The sequence below is a fragment of the Heteronotia binoei genome, chromosome 2 (assembly GCF_032191835.1).
Source record: "Heteronotia binoei isolate CCM8104 ecotype False Entrance Well chromosome 2, APGP_CSIRO_Hbin_v1, whole genome shotgun sequence".
Classification (NCBI taxonomy): domain Eukaryota; kingdom Metazoa; phylum Chordata; class Lepidosauria; order Squamata; family Gekkonidae; genus Heteronotia; species Heteronotia binoei.
In genome coordinates, this window is record NC_083224.1 from 183,646,927 (window position 1) to 183,667,968 (window position 21,042).

A 21,042-nucleotide genomic window follows, 5' to 3' on the forward strand; every position below is an offset into this window, starting at 1 on the left:
TAAGAACGAAAGCTCTGCATTGCAGCCACGTGGTCACAGCACGCACACCCGGTTCCGGTCTGGCTGAAAGCAGCACGGGGGCCCAGCCCTAAAAGGCGAAAAAGACCCCCCACCATATTGCTCTGTTTGATCATAGAGTCAACCCTCCGAAAAACAGAGCGGCTTTTGCAGGGAAGCGGGGAAGCGTTGGGCGCATGCGCCGCGACCCGTTTCCTGAGGCACACCCGTTTTCCGCCTCCAAGCCCCGCCTTTGCCGGCGCCCTTCTATAAAAGGGAGGCCCGTTGACGTCAGCGTCCTCTTCCGCCCGCTCGGCCCCTGCCAACGAGACAGGGCTGCCGGAGCCGCCGCCATTGTTGCCGGCCTTTTTTCCCCCCCGCCCCCTGGCAATCCCTTTTGCGGCCTTCGGAGAATCCGACGCCATCCGCCAACATGGTGAGCCATCCGAGGCTGGGCTTGGGTGGGAGGGAAGGCGGGCACCGGGGACGAGCTGGCGGGATGGTTTGTGGCCCGGGTAGGCGCGGAATGGAGCCGAGGCCTAGCGGTAGAGTTTGGCAAGAGTAGTCCTTAGAGAAGCCGGGCCGGATCAGTGTGTATTTCATGCGAATACTGTGGGTACTGCTTTGGAAGGTTTCCAAGGAGACTACTTTGAAAAGCAAAAACGAAAAAGCTTTTTCCGGTCTGCGCCCGCGAAGAGCTTCCAATTCAAAGTGGAGGGGTGCGGGAATGTGTCCTTACCGCTGTGGGTTAATACAGTGCTTATGGGTTAATTTTAATGCTCATGATGCATATTTCGTTTTGGGGGAGGAGGCCTTTAGATCCTCAGCTAGAATTGGGGATCGGTTGGCCAGCGTGGCATACTTGTGGTTGGAGACTCAGACTAGGATATGGGTTCGAATGTCTGTCTTCCCCCATGGAGGCTCGCTGGTGACTTTGGGACACCAACGTGTCCTCGAGCCTAGCTTATCTCACAGGGTTGTGAAGGTAAAACACAAGGGGGGGTGGTAGATCGATGTGAGCTGTTTTGGATCCCTATGGGAGAGAAAGCTGGTGTATCAATGAAGCAAAATATAAATCTATGGAGAGAACACTTCCCATTTTTCCTTGCTCTTACCGAAATCCGTAAAGTTCATGATTTCATAAGCTGAGTTTTTCCATGGAACAGTGTGTGTGAGCATCAATGATAAAGAAGAATGTGTTTTATTATTATTGGAGGAAATTTGGGGTGAGGAAGCAAGATGGAACCCCCCCCCCCCCTTACATAATGCCAAGAAAGGTCACATATTGCGTATAAGGTTTGGCTGTTGTACGCACACGAGTCATTACTTCCTGATACCTTAAACTGTGACGTTGGGTGAGGAGGTCTCATGCTTGGGTCCCTGGTTTTGGGAGTACAAGTTTTTGGGTTGTTTAAGACCTCCTCCCTTCCCAATAGGCTTTGGTTTTGTTCCCCCTTTGTACATTCAGGTGGCTTCATTTGGGCCTGGTAGTGTTTCAGTTACATTCTAGATGCAAAACTGGTTTTTGGAACCATGTCTGGTTGATACTTTTCAGGATATTTGGAAACTGAAAAATTACAATTGGATTTAAATGTTTGGAAACTGAGGGGGAGACATTGAGGGGGCTAAAGTATGTGGCAGAAAAGCCCTAGATTTGTGGGTGGAAAGGCCCAGGGAGGGAGACTGGGACGTTCCCTCGGCCAAAGGGAGGTACTGCAGCAAACAGTGGAATCTGATTTTTTTTTCCTCCTGCATTGAAGCCACCCTGTTATGTAACTCTGCAGTCCTTGGCGGAGAAACACCAGAAAGCTCAAGATCTCGTTCGTCTTTAGTGGGTCCACGCCAGACCAGTTTGGAAAACGGATGCTTGTTTTGTAGGGTGCCATCTTGTACCAGAAACACCTGAACTCTGAATGCCGGGGTGGTAGTAGTGCATGGCGGTATCTTGGCGCAGAATGGCAGCTTCCCTGCAGAGCCGAGTGACTGGCCAGCTCATCTGTATTTTCGAGCCCCCCCCCCCCTTTTGCTTTCTGTAACTACCTCATCGTATCCGTGTGCCAAGCTGGCACTGCTGAAGTCACCGGTTTGGCTGATTCACCCATTTATAGCCTGTCCCGTGGTGGCTTGCCTGGTGACGATCCCACAGAAGCAGAGTACACAGGGCCAAGCCTGCCAGATGAAAGGCGTATTGGGAAGGTCAGCTTGAATGCTGTTTGAACTGGCTTTGTAATGCTTTCCCGTGATCACATGGTGAGAAATCAAAAGATATACCCAGTTCGTTTTCTGTAACGGCGGCTGAGCTTCAGGTGTTGTGTGACAGGGAGGTGAGGGCTGCCCCTGTGCTGATATTCCCAAGGACAAGTTGTTTAGGGGGCGTGTATGTTCCAGTTCAGTTCACACATTGTGGTGCTGATGTTGATCTAGTCTTAGGAGCACAGTCACAAGCTTGCCTGCTCGGTCCCTTCCCTGTAACCTGGTTGTGATGTCCAAATTGGGCAAACTCTTGCCTCTACCAGATGAAACCATCGGAAGGGGGATTGAAGCTTCACCACTGTGGTTTTGGCTACCTGATTTGAAGACCAGCTGCAATTAGTATTAATTTAGGCTTGCCAGGTCTGATTGCCAAGGGGAAGGGACTTTCCAGGAGTGGGGAGGAGCATCATGACGTGCCTATGTAAATTGGAAGGGACATGGGGGGGGGGTCGTGCTGGTGTTTGGGCAAAACTCTATGGTAGAAGTTGCTTCAAATCATAGAGTTTTGCCCCAAACCAGAATGTTCCCCTTTGCCTGCATCACATCCTGTTTTTGTAGGCATGTTGTGATGCTTTCTGGTTTCCTGCCAGTAAGAGGGAGTGATTGGGGGAGGGGGAGCTCCTGAAACTGGGAGACCCCCGCCCGCATCAGGGTGTGTGTCTGGCAATCCTATATTAATTGGAGCTTGTCCCAGTTGAGCATCACAGGAACCAGACAATCGGTTCTTAGGCAGTCAGCTGTGAAAGGCTGGAGCCTGTCTTGCTGCCATTCTACAGAGTAGCCTAATTATATTAAAAAATAAAGTAGAAATTTGATGGGTTTTGTCTCCAATCTCTAGAAGGCGGGGCAGGAATCGAAGGGTGTGACCATGCCATTTCCCCTTTCTCCTTCCAAGGTTAACTTCACCGTAGACCAGATCCGGGCCATCATGGACAAGAAGGCCAACATCCGGAACATGTCCGTGATTGCCCACGTGGATCATGGGAAATCCACCCTGACTGACTCGCTGGTGTGCAAAGCCGGAATCATTGCTTCAGCCCGCGCTGGAGAAACACGCTTCACCGACACGAGGAAAGACGAACAGGAGAGGTGCATCACCATCAAATCCACGTAAGTCTGCCTCTTTTGACTCTCTTGGAATCCTTGTAGATTGGCCCAGAATGGGAATGCTCCCCCTCTACGCTGTGGAGTCTTGTGAGCAAATATTCTACTTTGTGAGCAGCTGGCATTAAAGTTGTGAGCTACTGCATAAATTAGATTGCTTTGGGGCCATTTCTCCTGAGCTAAGACAAAAAGGTGTGAGCCAGAGGCTTAGAAACTGAGCTAACTCATACTAACTCAGTTGGAGGGAGTCAAGTAGCACCTTTAAGACCAACAAAGTTTTATTCAGTTGGTCTTAAAGGTGCTGCTTGACTCCTGCTTTGTTCTACTGCTTCAGACCAACACAGCCGACTACTTGGATCTGTCATCTTAAGTGGGAACACTGGAATCAAGCACTGTGAATTTTTCACACCCAGTTGGTTTCGTTTGCAGAGACCGCCTTTTGCATAGCTAGTCCCTGTTGCTCTGAAAATTATGAGATGCGTGGGTGATGGGGCAAGGAAATGTATCCTCACCTGCCCTCCTAATCCGTACCCCAATTTTGCCTTTTCAAACAAGGCTCTCCGCTTCTCCAGATTCATATGAAGTTCCATAATTAAGATTTGGGAGAGGATCACGTTGGTGTGAGTTGGTCCCTGAGAATGGGACTGCCAGCAGTTAAGGAAGGCTCCCTGAACCAAAACAGTTTGCCAGCCAGGAGAGCGTCTTTGCAAACCCCCACATGTCACGCACCGTTTGTCATGTATGCATGCTGTTGCCGGGTGGGGCTTCCAGAAGGATGGCAGTGTTGATAACTTGCACGTAGAATTGAACGAAAGGGCTTGTGAACGTCGAATGCAAAGAGGTTGGCTGAACTAAGCAGTTCTGTTCCTTGTTTTCCTTCCCACTATATAACAAGGCATGCTCATAACATGCATGCCTGTGTGTGAGTGTGTGCTTCAAACGCGTTTGAATATATTATTATTAATTTATTTGATTTATATCCCACCCTCCCTGCCGAGGCAGGCTCAGGGCGGCTCACAACCCATAAAATCACATAACAATATTGCCAACAATTACATTTGAACAGGTTCAGGTCTTATGTTGGTTCTGTGTACATATCCTAATAATGAAGGACTGGAAATGTTGAGGGGCCTGCTGTTGGCAAAACTGGTTTGAACACAAGGCTTTCCCACTCCCTTAAGCTTGGAGTGGCTCCTAATGGCCAGCAGTAAATTGTTCGCAAAGGTTCTGCTCGGTAAAAAGGACTTTGTAATTCCACTTAACCACACACACACAGCCATAAGGTGCATATTGAGAAGCAGATGCCTGAAAGTCGTGACTTCTTCCCACAGGGCCATTTCTCTGTTCTACGAGCTGTCAGAGAACGACTTGGCGTTCATCAAGCAGAGCAAAGACGGCTGCGGGTTCCTCATCAACCTCATTGACTCCCCGGGTCACGTCGACTTCTCATCGGAGGTCACCGCTGCCCTGCGTGTCACCGATGGTGCCTTGGTCGTTGTGGATTGTGTTTCTGGTGAGATGTCTGCCTCGCCTTGGGATTTGGCACCGTTCTCCGAGTGGGTAGGGGGTGTGAGCCAGCAGGTGAAAGCCTTCTCCTCCCTCCCCCAGTCCTTACTGGATTTTCATAGGCCCCAGTTCAGTATTCAGTCTTCAAGAGGCTTTGCAGTTTTGAAGGTGACTGGTGGGATGTGAGCCCTCCCCCAGAATCATGCCTGGATCTAGACCTTGTAAGGAGCTTAGAGTCCAGCCTCTATGAGAAAAGCCTGCGGGGCTGGAAATGCTCAGTCTGGAGAACAGGAGGTTGAGGGGGAACACGATTGCTCTCTTGAAAGATTCAAATGGCTGTCACTTAGGGGAAGGCAGTGAGCTGTTCTTGTTAGCAGCAGAGGAGAGGAAGTAATGGGTTTAAATTAAGGGTGGGACGGTACCAGCTAGATAGTAGGGAAAACCTTTGTACAGTAAGAGTGGTTCAACAGTGGAATCGCCTACCTGGGGAGGTGGTGAGCTTCGCCGTCCCTGGCAGACTTCAAGCATCAGCTGGACAAACACTGGTCAGGGATGCTGTAGGATGATCCTGCATTCAGCAGGGGCTTGGACTGGATGGCCCCTTCCACCTCTTTGATGGTATATTATAAAAGACTGGAGTCTTTTAAATTATCCCTCTTAGAGGAAGTAAGGTACCTGCAATGTCCAACCCTCTCTGTAGGCCAGTTGCCACCTTTGGGAAACCCAACCTAGCTTTTTTTCCCCCTCCCCCAGGTGTGTGTGTCCAAACGGAGACAGTCTTGCGCCAGGCCATTGCTGAGAGGATCAAGCCTGTCTTGATGATGAACAAGATGGACAGGGCTCTGTTGGAGTTGCAGCTTCAGCCTGAAGAGTTATACCAAACTTTCCAGCGCATCGTGGAGAACGTCAACGTCATCATCTCCACCTACGGTGAAGGCGAGAGCGGCCCGATGGGCAACATTATGGTAAATGGGGAGCTGTGGCTGGTTGGGGGAGGGATTGCTCACACGTGAAAGGCAAGCAGTGATCAGAAGTGAAACCTTTTCATCTTAGTGAGCACGAGGCCCATCTCCACTTGATAAGCCTTTGCAAAGCACCAAGAGGCCTCAAAAATGGCATAGATTAGCACACACCCAGTTTGAACTTGCTGGACTCAATGGGAAGCCGCTCGCAGTTCAGTTTTTACCATCAAGGGCTGTAGTGACCCTTGTAACCTTCTGCTGAATTGTTGTGGCTTATAACCAGAGAGCTGCTTTCCCCGCGGGTGGCGATGGACCTTGGTGGTCGGAGGGCATGCAGAATGGTTCTGGGTTCAGTCCTATGAACGGGTCATCTGTGAATTGACCTTCTGTTTGGGACCTTGGGAGAGAGCAGTTGCCAGCCTGCATTGACTGCACTAGGCTAGAAGCACCAGCGGACCTTACCGATCATCCGCAGTTGCCACCGTGGGATATTTTCACTGTTTAGGGAAACGCAGCATAAAGCTCAGCAGTCCCCATTCCATGAGCTTAAGCTTACTACCCGAATGAGTAAAAAGAAGTTGACCCTCTGCTAGTCTGAAGTAGGTTTTGCTTCTGTTGAATATCTCCTGGGGGGGGAAGGAGAATTGAGTCTTGACTTCTACACGCCTTCCAGATCGATCCAGTTCTGGGCACTGTTGGCTTTGGTTCCGGCCTGCACGGCTGGGCATTCACCCTGAAGCAGTTTGCCGAGATGTACGTGGCCAAATTTGCAGCCAAAGGTGAAGGGCAGCTGAACGCAGCTGAGCGTGCCAAGAAGGTGGAGGACATGATGAAGAAGCTTTGGGGAGACAGGTGGGTGCTCCCCGCCCAAGTGGCGAAGCCATTGTCTTGATCCTGCGGGAGGAAGTTCTAATGGCCCGTCTTTTCCAGACCAGACTTCTGCAGTTGCATGAAATGTGTATGGCTGCCTCCACCCAGGACTGGTGTGTTGCAGCTGCCCACTTATTGATCTGAGGTGTGCGCTGATTTGGTCACATTTAATTTGGTCTGCTTTGTGGGGGAGGGGTGGAGCTAGAGCCTCCTCATATAGACAGTTCCAGTAGTCTAAGGGGGAGTCAACTAGTTCAGTAGTCAAGCACCAGCTTTTGCTTGCAGAAACTCACATTCCATCTTCAAAATCTTTTGCTACTGCCTCTCTTGTTGAGGAGGGGTCAGAAGTCTTGGTTGTCTTCCCGTTAGATGTAACCTGGTGGCACAACTCTGTACGTGTCCAGAGAAATGCCCAAGGACCTTGTGACCCAGCAAGGGACCTTTCATCCAATGGTGTTTGACAGCATAGGAGTTCGTAGTGGCCTGCCCAGGGAGAGCCCCTCCACAGGAGTATAATGTTGAGAAGGTAGGCACAGATGATGTCGTCTCTCCGGTTTCAGATACTTTGACCCAGCCACCGGCAAATTTAGCAAGTCTGTCACCAGCCCAGATGGAAAGAAACTACCTAGGACTTTCTGCCAGCTGATTCTGGACCCAATCTTCAAGGTAAGGTGTTTTTGGAACAACCTGTCTTTAACTCTGGCTTGGCTTTCTCCAGGGAGCCTTTTGGCCCCTTGCACATAAGTCTGCATGTGATGATGAGAAAAATTTCTTCACTTTGACCTGACGTGCGTTTGAAGAGATTTTCAAAAGATCTGATGCGAATGCTGCTGGCCTCCGTGCAGTTCTCTTTCTAAAAGTCTCTGTGCTAAAACTATCTGCTGCTTCTTGACCATGAGTAAAGAAAGCGTGCGTTCTGCCCCGAGTCCCTCCCTGAAAGTCAGGAATTATGCCCTTTCCAGACCTCTCTTAAAACATTCAGTAGGAAGATCAGAGATACTTCTACGGCTGATCACCCGTTTCTGGGGCAGAGCACACAGAACCTTTTCCCCTAGCGGTACTATACTCCCCTTCGTCAAACTCCTTGTGCTTCTTTGGCTCCTGTAGACAGATGGATGGAGGACAGCTCTGTCTGTGGCCATCCCCTCATTCAGAGGCAGTAAACTTCTGAATACCAGGGCCAGGCATCAACATCAGGCCGTGGCATCCATGCCCTGTTGTCAGTGCTCCATAGAAACTGACTGGCCACTATTTGAGACAGAATGGTTATGTTTTGCTGTAGTGGAACAGGTCTATTGAATTCAGGCCTCTGTCTTGTCTCTTTGACTGAGTCTCAGAGCGCTTTAATGTATTGTAAACACAAGTAGGCTGAAAAAGGAAGCTTCCCCCCCCCCTCCTCCCCAGGCCAGTTTGGCCAGGGATGCTGGAGGGGTTTTGCCATCTTCTGGGTATGGGGAATGGGTCGCTGGGGGTGTGGGGGTGGGATTTGTGAATTCCCTGCATTGTGTAGGGGGTTGGACAAGATGACCTTGGAGGTCCTTTCCAACTCTGGGGTTCTCTGATTCTAGCTTCCCTTTGCCTCTCTAAGTTGGTTGCTAGCTAGCAGCTTGTACTTGCTTCATTTCCTCGGAAGAGGGGAGATGAATGGGTAGGTTATTGTAGTCTGATGGCTGTCAAATTGCCTTCAAAGGTGTTCGATGCCATCATGAACTTCCGGAAGGAGGAGACGGCCAAGCTGATTGAGAAGCTGGACATTAAGTTGGACAGCGAGGACAAAGATAAAGAAGGGAAGCCCTTGCTGAAGGTGAGTCCCGGTGCTTGGGCCTGGGGGGGCGGGAATTGGGCCTCAGATGGGGGAATGAAGAGGTCAATGTTGGTAAGCCCTGCAGGAGAATCTGCCTTTTGCAGTATAATCAGAGGGACCAGTTTGATGTAGCCAGTTTGGTGTAGTGGTTAAGTGTGCGGACTCTTATCTGGGAGAACCGGGTTTGCCTTTAATCAAAGAAGTGTCCTCATGGGGACCTTGTTCTGTTCTCCCCTGTCCCCCTGTGGCGGTGTTGCTATGGCTTTGTTGTGATCTGAGCCCCTTGTGGTTTTCTGCACCCCCAGGCTGTCATGAGGCGTTGGCTGCCTGCCGGCGAGGCCCTCCTCCAGATGATCACCATCCACTTGCCTTCCCCAGTCACGGCTCAGAAGTACCGCTGTGAGCTGCTGTATGAAGGACCCCCAGATGATGAGGCTGCCATGGGTAAGTTAATGGCTTCTCCCAAGGGGGGGTGGGGGAGAGCCCTGTTCCCGCTTGCCTCGAGACAGCCTCCCCCTAATCAGGATTAATATTTTTCTCTGTTCTCTTCTGAAGGTATTAAGAACTGCGACCCCAAGGGTCCCCTGATGATGTACATCTCCAAGATGGTGCCGACTTCCGACAAAGGCCGCTTCTACGCCTTTGGGCGCGTCTTCTCCGGGGTCGTTTCCACCGGCCTGAAAGTCAGAATCATGGGACCAAATTACACGCCAGGCAAGAAGGAAGATCTTTACCTGAAGCCAATCCAAAGGTCTGTGTTGCCATTCCAGGATTTCACTGCTGCCTTCCTGTCCGATCTAAAAGATGGGGGCAGGATATCACCCATCGTAGCCCTCCCCTCTCCATTTTTCTCCTCTAGTCCTGTTTGACCTTCTGTCAGCTTTTACTCAGCCAGTGGCAGGAAACAAACAATCTTTCTGTTAGGAAAGTTTTTCCATTTAAAAATACGTTGTTTCGTCACTGGCAGCATTGATAGATGCTAAACCCCACCCAGTCACAAAGTTAATTTAACTGTGTTTATGGTTCTGTTAAAAGGATGTGTAAAATACAGATCCGGGTGGTTGGAGCTCACAGATGGACTCCAGAGCCAGCAACCTTTTAATGAGAGACTCGCGCGTGGGGGCGGGGCTGCTGCAGGATCCAGCTCTGCATGCTACCTGGCCTGCAATAAGCTGGAAATAGAGGTGGCAGCAGCCAGTTGGGTGCCTGCTCTATTTCCTCCCCAAGCAGTGGTTTGGATGGTATTAATGTGAACGTAGTGTGCCCCCCTACCCATGCAGTTCCGGAGGCTGGTGGATGAAAGCAGTTTTCTCCCAGGCTGTGGAACTTCTTGAGGGAACAGCTAAAGGAGGCGGTTCACCACGGAGAAAACTCAGATCCAGCCCTCATAATATATGAGTTTGACACCCCTGCACTAGAATGCTCTCAAAAGTCCAAGGGACGGCTGGCTATGTGGAGGCTGCCCCTCTGACGTGTCCCATGCGGCAGTTCCCGTCTGATGATGTCATTGGCTTCTCTCCTCCCCCAGGACTATCCTCATGATGGGGCGCTACGTGGAGCCCATTGAGGACGTGCCTTGCGGGAACATTGTGGGCCTGGTTGGCGTGGACCAATTCCTGGTGAAGACGGGCACCATCACCACCTTCGAGCACGCCCACAACATGCGCGTCATGAAGTTCAGCGTCAGCCCCGTGGTGCGGGTGGCCGTCGAAGCCAAGAACCCGGCTGATCTGCCCAAGCTGGTGGAAGGCCTGAAGAGGCTGGCCAAGTCCGACCCTATGGTGCAGGTCAGTGGACGCCCTGGGGGTTGGCGTGGCTACTGAGTATTTCCAGCCTGTGTTCTGTCTCCGCCAAGATGGTTTTAATGGCATGTGGGTTGTCTGCACCTGATATATGTGGTGAATCCTCTTCACGCCCCCACCCCAGCATTCTGCTTCATCTAGGGCTGGGTGAGGGATTTTGGGTGCCCAAGCAATCCATGATTGAGAAGGCACCCTCGCACCCCCTCCCCAGCTGTGTTGATAAGCCAGGGCCTGCCCTCCTCACTCCCCAGCACTCTTTCCTCCTCCCTCCCCTAGACCTGCCTTTCACTGGGGCTGGGAATGCTGTGGGGTTCTGGGCTATTTAGGACTTTTCTCCCCCCCCCCCTTCCCCTGAGCTCATACCACAGCAAGAGAGCAGACACACAGAGAGCCTGATTAAAGATACAGTGCTGCAAGGTGTGGTTTTATGCAGCCGCTGTGAACGGAGGAAAGTCTGACTCCATGGGTTGCACGCCTTGTGGGTGAAGTGGGGAGATTTCCTACCTCATTCTATGACTCTCTCCCCTCTTAGTGCATCATTGAGGAGTCTGGAGAGCACATCATAGCTGGTGCTGGGGAGCTGCATCTTGAGATCTGCCTGAAGGATCTCGAGGAGGACCATGCCTGCATTCCAATTAAGGTAAGCTGTGGGACGTCTTCAGTAGCTGGAGATCTTAGGAGAATGACGTGACGGCAGCCTGCAGAGCTTCATATCTAAGCAGTGTGGGATGGCATTGAGCTTTGGCTTTGTGGCCTAGCCCTATGGATTGAACTTAAATGATCGTGAGGCAGGTTTCTTTCTCTTCAAAATCTTAATCTTCTCATTCAGTGGTGGCCAAGCTTGGAAGCCACATGTGGCTCTTCTACACATATTCTGTGGTTCTTGAAGCCCCCACTGCCCTGTCAGCCAGCTTGGCGAAGGCACTTTGTCTTTAAATCACTTATTCAAGCTAAGCCAGCAGCTTGGAGAATGCATTTAAAGTTAAAGTTGCTTTCTTCCCACCTCTCCCCATCTATTTTCCTTCCTTCCTTCCTTCCTTCCTTCCTTCCTTCCTTCCTTCCTTCCTTCCTTCCTTCCTTCCTTCCTTCCTTCCTTCCTTCCTTCCTTCCTCTGCTTGACGCTCAGATGTGTTTGAGCAATGAGTAACGTTAGAACAGCAGACAGCAAAAGGAAAATAATAAGCTTTCACAGTAGGTCACAGATACCGGCAGGCCTTTGCCTTAAAACCAGGGGCAGGGAATCATTCTTGGCTTGTCTCGATAGAAATCGGACCCCGTGGTGTCTTACCGTGAGACGGTCAGCGAGGAGTCCAGCGTGCTGTGCCTGTCCAAGTCGCCCAACAAACACAACCGCCTGTACATGAAAGCCCGGCCCTTCCCCGACGGCCTCGCCGAGGACATCGACAAAGGGGACGTCTCTGCCCGTCAGGAGCTGAAGCAACGGGCCCGCTACCTGGCTGAGAAGTACGAGTGGGACGTGGCGGAGGCCCGCAAGATCTGGTGCTTCGGCCCCGACGGCACTGGCCCCAACATCCTGACAGATATCACCAAGGGGGTGCAGTACCTCAATGAGATCAAAGACAGCGTCGTGGCCGGATTCCAGTGGGCCACAAAAGAGGTGAGCGCTGACTTCCCTCCGGCAGCGGTATATCTTTCTCCCAAAGCTAGGTAGACTTGAGAAGGAAGGTTATCCCCGCACCAGACACTGAGAGCGGAGTTGTCTTTCGGAAGGAGGAGGTTGTTCAGTGTCTCATCCAAACAGACAAGACACGCGTTGCTTCCTGATGGTCATGGTTCTGGAAACGATAGGAATAATTGGCTTGGACCAGGGCTTTTTTTTTTTTTTTTTTTTTTTTGAGCAGGAATGCAGTTTTGGCTGGCTTGGTCCCCTGGCCTAATATTCAAATGAGATCCTGCTGAGGTTTTTCTACAAGAAGCTCTATGCGAAACAATGGTGATGTCAGGGGGTGTGGCCTAATATGCAAATGAGGTCTCGCTGGGCTCTTTTTTTTTTTTTTTACAAAGAAAGCCCTGGCTTGGACCAATACTCCCTACCAATACACATTCTACATTGTGAGCTACGGGCATAAATTAGCTTGCTCCGGGGCAGTTTTTCTTGGGCTAAGTCAAAATGTGTGAGCCGGAGGTTAAAAAACCGTGAGCTAGATTCACAGTAACTCAGCGTAGAGGGACCTTACGTGGATGGCTCAGACTAGCTGGAGTGTAAGATCTCCGAAGCTAAGCAGGGTCAGCCCTGGTTAACACTTGGATGGGAGACAACCAAGGAAAGCCAGGGTTATCGTGCAGAGTCAGGCAGTGGCAGTCCACCTCTAGTCTTGACGACCCTGCGAGGTCGCCATAAATGAATAACAACTTGGTGGCCCTTCCCATCACCAACTGGTTTGTGGATTTAAAAAACACAGGGATACATTGGGAGTTTACTCATTACAGAACACCATGACAGTTTTTCAAAAATCGTGATGAAGATGTCGTCTACTTTGAGTTATTGGGTGGGGTTGGGGACTAGAAACATGCTACATCTGCAGGAGCCAATGAAGAGGTCAGACAGTTGGACCAGCTATCCCACGACTGTTGAGTCTGCCTAACAATGGCTCTCAAGGCAGAGAAGGACCTTTGACCCTTTTGTTTGGGGATGTCAGGAGGAGGGCGGAGCGCGAGGTCATCTGCATGCAGCCTCTTGGTCATCGCACCATGCCCCCCCCTCCATTATTGCTTTTATTCCTTCTGCCTGCAGGGCGCCCTCTGCGAGGAGAACATGCGCGGCGTCCGCTTCGATGTCCACGACGTGACCCTGCATGCCGACGCCATCCACCGCGGCGGCGGCCAGATCATCCCCACCGCCAGGAGGTGCTTCTACGCCTGCGTGCTGACAGCCCAGCCCCGCCTGATGGAGCCCATCTACCTTGTGGAGATCCAGGTACGTGGAGTGAAGGGAATCCCACAGGTTTCTGTGGTCTGAGAGCTAAACAGGCACCCCCCAATGCTCATTTTGCTCCTTTGCTTTCCAGTGCCCAGAACAGGTTGTAGGCGGCATCTATGGTGTGCTGAACAGGAAGCGAGGCCACGTCTTCGAAGAGGCCCAGGTGGCCGGCACGCCCATGTTCGTGGTCAAGGCCTACCTGCCTGTCAACGAGTCTTTTGGTAAGCAGGACACTAGCAACGGTGACACTAGTAACAAGCAGCAGTTGTGTCATACACAGTTATATACTCAAGCCACATTAAGCTGACGGCAACCTTAAATCCAGCAGTCAGGTTTCTCCCCTTCTGTTTCTGGGGGCCGTGGCTGGAGACTCAGGGATTGGAGAGTGACAGCGTTCAGGAAACAAGCAGCTGTCTGCTTGCGACTGATGGATGGAAGCCCTTATAGATCGTAGGATTGTACCCTATGGGAAATAGGCTGGTAGGGAGTCGGCTAGGTGGGCAGAGCAGTGGTGCAGATTCAGGCTAAACTGGCAGTTTTGCTGATTCTCCTTTACTTGCACATGTCAAGTACTGCACCTTCTTCACCAATCAACACTCCATGTTTGTAAAGGGGTTTGTTGAGTAAGCAAAGACGTTACAGGCAAGCAGGTCTTGCTGAAACTGAAGTCAGCGGTCCCTGCCCATACAGATATACCTTGGGTCCAATGTTCCCTCTAAGCTGAGTTAGCATGAGCTAGCTCACAGATTTTTAGCCTCCAGCTCACAAATTTGTGTTAGCTCAGGAAAAATGGCCCCAGAGCAAACTAATTTATGCAGTAGCTCACAAGATAGATTTTTGCTCACAAGCCTCCACAGCTTAGAGGGAACATTGCTTGGATGCATCCGTTACATACTTCAAAAGCTGAAGTGCCAAAACCTACCAATCTCAGCCCCCCCCCCCCACCCCCCAATCACACAGATGAAACCTTGAGTGTCGCTTGGGAGCTAAATAACGCAGTTGGCCTTGAAGGCATTCTGTGACCGGTTCTCAGGGTTGAAATAGATACTTCATACATTGCAGACATAACAGGCCAGTGTTGGTAGAACAAAGAGATGATAGCAAAGTAGGACCCTAAGGTTACTACAGGTTACATACAGGAGGGACGGTGGCTCAGTAGTAGAGCATCTGCTTGGGAAGCAGAAGGTCCCTGGAGAGCCGCTGCCAGTCTGAGAAGACAATACTGACTTTGATGGACCAAAGGTCTGATTCAGTATAAAGCAGCTTCATATGTTCCCATAAAGTTAAGGCAAGAGGCACTCTTGACAACACAGGCCACCATGGCATTTCCTACCCCCAGGGACATATCCTTACAGAGATTGGGGAGGGGGGTGGAGTTCAGTTTAGTGTAGTCCGAGCTAGCGGGCTGACTCCTCAGACGTCTGCATACGTTTTGTTTTTCAAATGAGCATCCACAGAACACACTGGTGGTATGTCTCAAGTGAGAGCAGGCCAGTAGTGCCTGTCTTGAAAACATGTAACTTCAACATTTTGTCTAGTGGCAGGCATTATCTGGTTTTGTATGGCTGGTGTTTTAGAGTTTGGGGCAGGGAGGAGACAGGCTTGAGGTTTATAGAGCTCTGTTTTGATCGGTGAGTCTACCAAAGATGTGCAGGGTAGCAAGCCAATGTCTAGCTTGATGTTCTCCTGAGGGTCAGTGTGACATAGTGGTTTAGGAGCAGCAAACTCTGATCCAAAGAACCAGGTTTCCCCATGAACCCTGTTTGGTGAGCTTGGACATGTCACGGTTTTCTCAGAAATCTTTCAGCCCCCACCTACCTCACAAAATGCCTGTTTTGGGGAGAGGAAGGGAAAAGAGGAGATTGTAAGCTGCTCTGGGACTCCTTAAGGTAGAGAAAAGCAGACTACAAAAACCAACTCTTCCTTTAGAGCCAGTTTGGTGTAGTGGTTAAGTGTGCGAGCTCTTATCTGAGAGAACCGGGTTTGATTCCCCACTCCTCCACTTGCAGCTGCTGGAATGACATTAGTTTAGTCATGGCTCTCGCAGGAGTTGTCCTTGAAAGAGCAGCTGCTGTGAAAACCCTCTCAGCCCCACCCACCTCACAGGGTGACTGTTGTGGCTGGGAGAAGATATAAGTTATTGTAAGCCGATCTGAGAGTCTATTTCAGAGAGAAGGGCAGCCTTCCTACTCCAGTGTAGTAATTGCAGTCGGGAATTTCTGAATGGGCTTGGATTCAGAAGAAACAATAGCGTATTTAATGGGGATTGTCGCTTCAAGGTTGTCTTTTAAAGGAGACTATACAGGCTCATGGAAGAAGAGCGAGTTGCTGATTTTAAACCTGATAGCTGCATGAGCCTCTTTGGCCAGAGGCAGTCCACATGTGTTCCCCATGCGCAAACTTTTGAAGTCTCCAACAACACCTGACTGGTCAGTTGTGGGGAAATGAAATGCTGGAGTCTGAGACGGTGGCTCCTGGAAATAGTCGTATCATAGAATCCTAGAGTTGGAAGGGTCATCCAGGGTCATCTAGTCCCACCCCCTGCACAATGCAGGAAATTTCACAAATACACCCAGTGACCCCTGTTCCGTGCCCAGAAGATGGCAAGAAACCTCCAGGATCCCTTGCAAAACTCGGAGGAAAATTGCTTCCTGATCCCAAAGTGGCGATCAGCGTTTCCCTGGGCATGTAAGAAAGGGTCATGAGAACAAAAAGTTACACAATATTTCAGTCTGGTTTCCAACAAAAGGATCAGACCTTCTGCAGGAAAGGGGCAAAAGACCAAGTCCTACAAGGAAAGGCAGAAGGGGCTGGGTATGTTTAGCCTGGAGAGGAAATGACTGAGAGGTGATCCGATCACCAAGTACGTGAAGGGCTGTCATGTAGAGAATGGTGCAGAGTTGTTTTCTGTTGCCCCAGAACCAGAGAGCTGAAATTAAATCAAAATGTTTTTGGCTAAACATTAGGAAGAACCACCTGACAGAGTGGTTCCTCAGTAGGACAGGCGGGCTCTTCTTCTTTTGGATGTTTTTAAGCAGAGGCTAGATGGCCATCTGACAACCCTGCTGATTCTGTGAACTCAGGAAGGTCATGAGAGGGAGAGCAGGAAAGGTTGCGTCAATGCTTAGTTCTTCCCTGTCCCTTTTAGGACTTGCTTTTGCCCCTTGTATAACTTTGTTCTCCCCTCTCACAGGTTTCACTGCCGACTTGAGATCCAACACGGGGGGCCAGGCTTTCCCCCAGTGTGTGTTTGACCACTGGCAGATCCTGCCCGGAGACCCCTTCGACGGCAGCACCCGCCCCTGTCAGGTGGTTGCCGAGACCCGCAAGCGCAAAGGGCTGAAGGAGGGCATTCCAGCGCTAGACAACTTCCTGGACAAATTGTAAAAAAAGCAAACCGACCTGCCAACCAATCCTGCAACACCAGATCTAAAAATAAATTTGCAGAAATCATATTTGTGGGACTCCCAGTCAAATTTAACTAACGTTTTAACAGCGGCAGTGCTGAAGTCTGCGGCCGTCTTTTTGCGTTAAGTCCAGAAAGAGAGCTGTGTCTGTGTTCAGACTTAGGTGTTTCTCACAACCATATGTCAACCACGCAGGGCCCTGAAGAGTACCAATTTGTAACTATTGAGGGAGGGGGGAAGAAACCACATTTCCATTTGACACAATTGTGGGGGAGAAAGGAAGAATAAGTCGCCTGTTTTTCCATATTTATTCACATACCGGTGAAAGCCCTGCTTTCTTTTCTTGTGTGTGTGTGGGGGGGGGGTGTCTTCCTTTGGAGGCAGTGGGGAAAGGGGGGAATTTGGGGAGGAGTGATTTGGGACTATCAGAAAGAGGGAGGGGTGAAGTCTTCTAGAGGGGAGAAAGTAGAAGGCCAGGGGCCTTGATGCGAGCAAGTGTCATTGTGCAAATCCATGTATCAGTACCACTGGAATAAATTTAAATAAGACTGAATTGGGCTTCCTTTTGGCATTGAATCTCCATTAGCCATCCTACCACTGTGGAAACCAAGGGAGGGTGGATGGGTACTTGTGAATATTTGAAGTTGCCTTATACTGAACCAGACCCTCGATCCATCAAAGTATTGTCTACTCAGACTGGCAGTGGCTCTCCAGGGTCTCAAGCTGAGGTTTTCCCATGCCTACTTGCCTGGACCGTTATTTGGAGATGCCGGGATTGAACCTGGGACCTTTCTGCTTTCCAAGCAGATGCTCTACCACTGTGCCATCGTCCCTCCCCATTATTTTGAAAACAGCCTCAACAACCTGTTGTTGGAGGGTGCCACAATACAAAGACAATGCCCCTCCCCATCAACAGGACACTGGATTACTCATGTTCTCTATAACAATGCATTTGGTTGGTACACCCTGCTCTCCTACAATGAAGGCTGTTGTGTCATGGATTAGCATAGCTCAGCTGCTGGAAGCTTATGTAAGTCGGCATTTCTCAGATAACTGCCCAGAACGGCAGAATACAGACATGTGAAGGAAAGCTAGTGTCTTGATTTATCTTCTGCATTGGGAAAGGGGCCAGGTTGGAATGTTCCAACTCTTCTCATGGTGGAGGTGCCGGTATGCTTGTTTCTCTCGGGTTTCCGTACTACCAGATGAACCTGCAGCGGGCTTGCCTCTAAACTGTCAAATGCGCTGTTCGTATCCTGCTATTCATTGGTGATGGCTGGGTAATATCTGCATTCTCCCTGCAGAAAGGAGGTTCAGGTATTTTGGATGCTACCGTAGCGGTTTCTGCCACAGAATAGGACCCTTTCCCCTGTATGGACTGTCCAAGTGGAGACTTTCCCCATACAGGAACTATCCAAGTGGAGAGTTCTCTTCCCAAATCCTGCCTGGCTTTTGACATCTTGGTGAGTAAGGGTCAGCAATGAAAAAAGTCCATATTTTGTGGGAAGTGTTGAGAGACTCATATGCCGTGTTTCTGAAACTGCCTGCTTTTAATCCGGTCTCAGTGTGAGCCAGCATTGCCCAGGTCGGCCCAGTCTCATCACATCTTGGAAGCTAAAAAGTGTTGGCCACAGTTAGGATGAGAGACGGCCGAGGAAGCCGTGTTCACTCTAAACTGAGTTTGCGTGCGCTAGTTCATTTTTTTAGCCTCCCACTCACACATCTTTATCTTGGTTCAGGAAAAATGGCCTCAGAGAACTAAATTAGGCAGTAGCCACAGCTTAGTGCAAGTATTGCAAGGAGATCCAGGGCTAGCATGCAAGAGCAGACAATGGCAAAGCACCTCTATTTGTTGCCACACAAAACTCCCTACAGCAGGGGTGGCCAATAGTGGCTCTCCAGATGTTTATTGCCTACAACTCCCATCAGCCCCAGCCAGCATGGCCAATGGTTGGGGCTGATGGGAGTTGTAGGCAAAAAAACCATCTGGAGAGCTATCGGCCACCCCTGCCCTACAGGGTCACCATAAGCTGGTCGTATCCTCATAATACCATTACCACCCAACATGAGCTGAATCTCATGGAGTCCTCTTGATTCTAAGGAAGACTCCTTCCCTCAGAAGAAAGTACCACTGCTAGTGAAATGAATCTATATGATGATGTTGTAATTTTTAACCTTGGAGTTGCATCATAGCCTCATTAAAGTCATTGCCTTTAACCTTGATACATTTTTTGCCTAGTACTGGGGTGGAGTGCCCTGCTCTTCCTTCTGAGTCAGTGTGAGGTAATGGGTTAGACAATGATCTGGGATTTCCCCCTGACCCTGTTCAATGTCACCATTTGACCATGGAAGTACATTGAGTGGCCTGGGACAATCATACCTTCAACCTAACTCTCAGGGAAGCTGTGAGGATAAAATGGAGGAGAGGAGAACAATAACCCCTGTGGAGGAGAAAGAAGTAGAATAAAAAAAAATGAAATACAAACTTGGTTCTTTCTGCCTGCGAAGTGGAACTATGACCTTGCTCTTGAGAACCAGTGAAACATGGAGTTTTGCTCAGATATGTGAAGGCTCCGTGGCCCTTGAATCAGGTAATTGGTCCTCTAATGAGGGCAGTTTGACCAGAAAAACCCGTCTAGATAAACCGATGATATTCCAAAGGGAGTCTCCACTTTCAGCCACAGTATGCTTTTGAGATGTTAGAAGTCAAAGTTAGTAGGAAAAGATGCAAGACCCAGCCTGAGGTAAGATTGACTCAGCCTTCTGTTTGCAAGACCTGAACAAAGCTGTTTACTCATAGGACATATTGGTGGTCATTACTTCACAGGGTCACCGTAAGTCAAAAACAACTTGACGGCACATAACTCACATCTTTGAGTAAGGAGTGAGCGGTAGACTTCGCTCATTCATAGGATCACTAACAGAAAAAGAAAGATCCCGCCTATATCAAAGTTGTATAGCACCACAAAATGTTTTAAATTGTATTTTATTGGTTTTAAATTGTATTATAGATGTTTGAATTGACTGTTAGTTGCCCTGAGTCTGCTTGCGGAGAGGGCGGGATAGAAATCGAAATACGTAAATAAAAAGTATCCTAGCAGCGGTGTGCTTGATTTAGTGCACTTTCCCCCGCTGTGTGCACATTGATGTAGATCAGGGGTGACCAACAGTAGCTCTCCAGATGTTTTTTGCCTACAACTCCCGTCAGCCCCAGCCAGCATGGCCAATGGCTGGGGCTGATGGGAGTTGTGAACAAAAAACATCTGGAGAGCTACCGTTGGTCACCCCTGAGGTAGATGACTAAATCAAACCCATGTGGACCTGAGCAGTGCAGAGAAAACGGGGGCTTATTTCTTTCCTCCTCTGCCTCGTAAGTGTGGGAGAAGTATTTAGCTGGTCTTTATTAAAAATGACATGCTCTTGTGGTCTTAAAGCTACAATGCAGAGCCTTGTGCAAACGCCAAGAAAGCCTCTGGGAATACAAGGGAGGCAACTCTTGACACAGCACGGTTGCCAAATCTAGCCTGTTTGAATGTTGACACCAAGCTGTCCTATAAATCCTCAAGAGTTAGAATTTTTTAAAAAGATCTCTGCATATGAACCGCATCGTGGAATGGTAGTGTCTGGATTTCTGTACTTGCTGTATTCCTTTGGCCTGGAAGCAGAGGCCACACAGCCATTTTTAAAAAATAAATTGTATAAGAGCGTGCATCCTGACCTGGAGAGTCCAGGCTAGCCTGATCTCAAACTAAGCAGGGTCAGCCTTGGTTAATATTTGGATGGGAAACAATACTCCCTCTAAACTGTGGAGTCTTGTGAGCAAAAATTCCACTCCTGGCAAAAAAAAGTTATGAGCTACTGCACGAAATTATGAAGGAAAGAAAAGTGATATAAACAGTAGATCCCAAAGGGCATGAATTGAAGGAAGCAGCCAGCCTCTGGGTTGGGGAAATTCCTGAGGATGGGGTGGGGGCTCAGCAGGGATGTGATGCTCTAGAGCCCGCCCTCCCTCCCAGCTGCCATTTTCTCTGTAACCTGGAGATCAATTGCAATTCCGGGAGAACTTCAGGCCTTACCTGGAGGTTGGCAACCCTGGGGGAGACGCACCCTTCCTTACCGCCAAGCTCTGCGTTGCAAGCTAGTTTGTTCTCATGGCCTTGGGCAGGAACAAGGATTTAGGTCAGGCAGTTTTTAGACTGCAAATCCCCAGGGAAGACAGAGACGCTGGAACAAGAGGCTACAGGACCAGCCCCAGACAGGACGCCAGCAGCGGTTGCCAACAGCTAGAGGTGTCAATCCCCAGGTGGGGGCAGGGGATCCCCCGGTTTGGAGGCCCTCCCGCCCCCTTCAGGGTCATCAGAAAGCGGGGGCGGGAAATGTCTGCTAAGCACTCCAT

General features: G+C 49.9%; 1 protein-coding gene across 1 annotated transcript; it reads left to right on the forward strand.

Annotated features, from left to right (window-relative positions):
- Positions 1-213: 213 nt before the first annotated feature.
- EEF2 (eukaryotic translation elongation factor 2) lies at positions 214-16,694 on the forward strand. The gene is made up of 15 exons (XM_060232621.1): positions 214-433; positions 3,146-3,360; positions 4,686-4,867; positions 5,614-5,825; positions 6,496-6,674; positions 7,253-7,358; positions 8,383-8,496; positions 8,802-8,940; positions 9,052-9,247; positions 10,025-10,283; positions 10,831-10,938; positions 11,563-11,916; positions 13,054-13,236; positions 13,328-13,460; positions 16,433-16,694. The coding sequence occupies exons 1-15, from the start codon at positions 431-433 to the stop codon at positions 16,624-16,626; spliced, it is 2,577 nt and encodes an 858-aa protein (XP_060088604.1). The 5' UTR covers positions 214-430; the 3' UTR covers positions 16,627-16,694.
- The last annotated feature ends 4,348 nt before the right edge of the window (positions 16,695-21,042 follow it).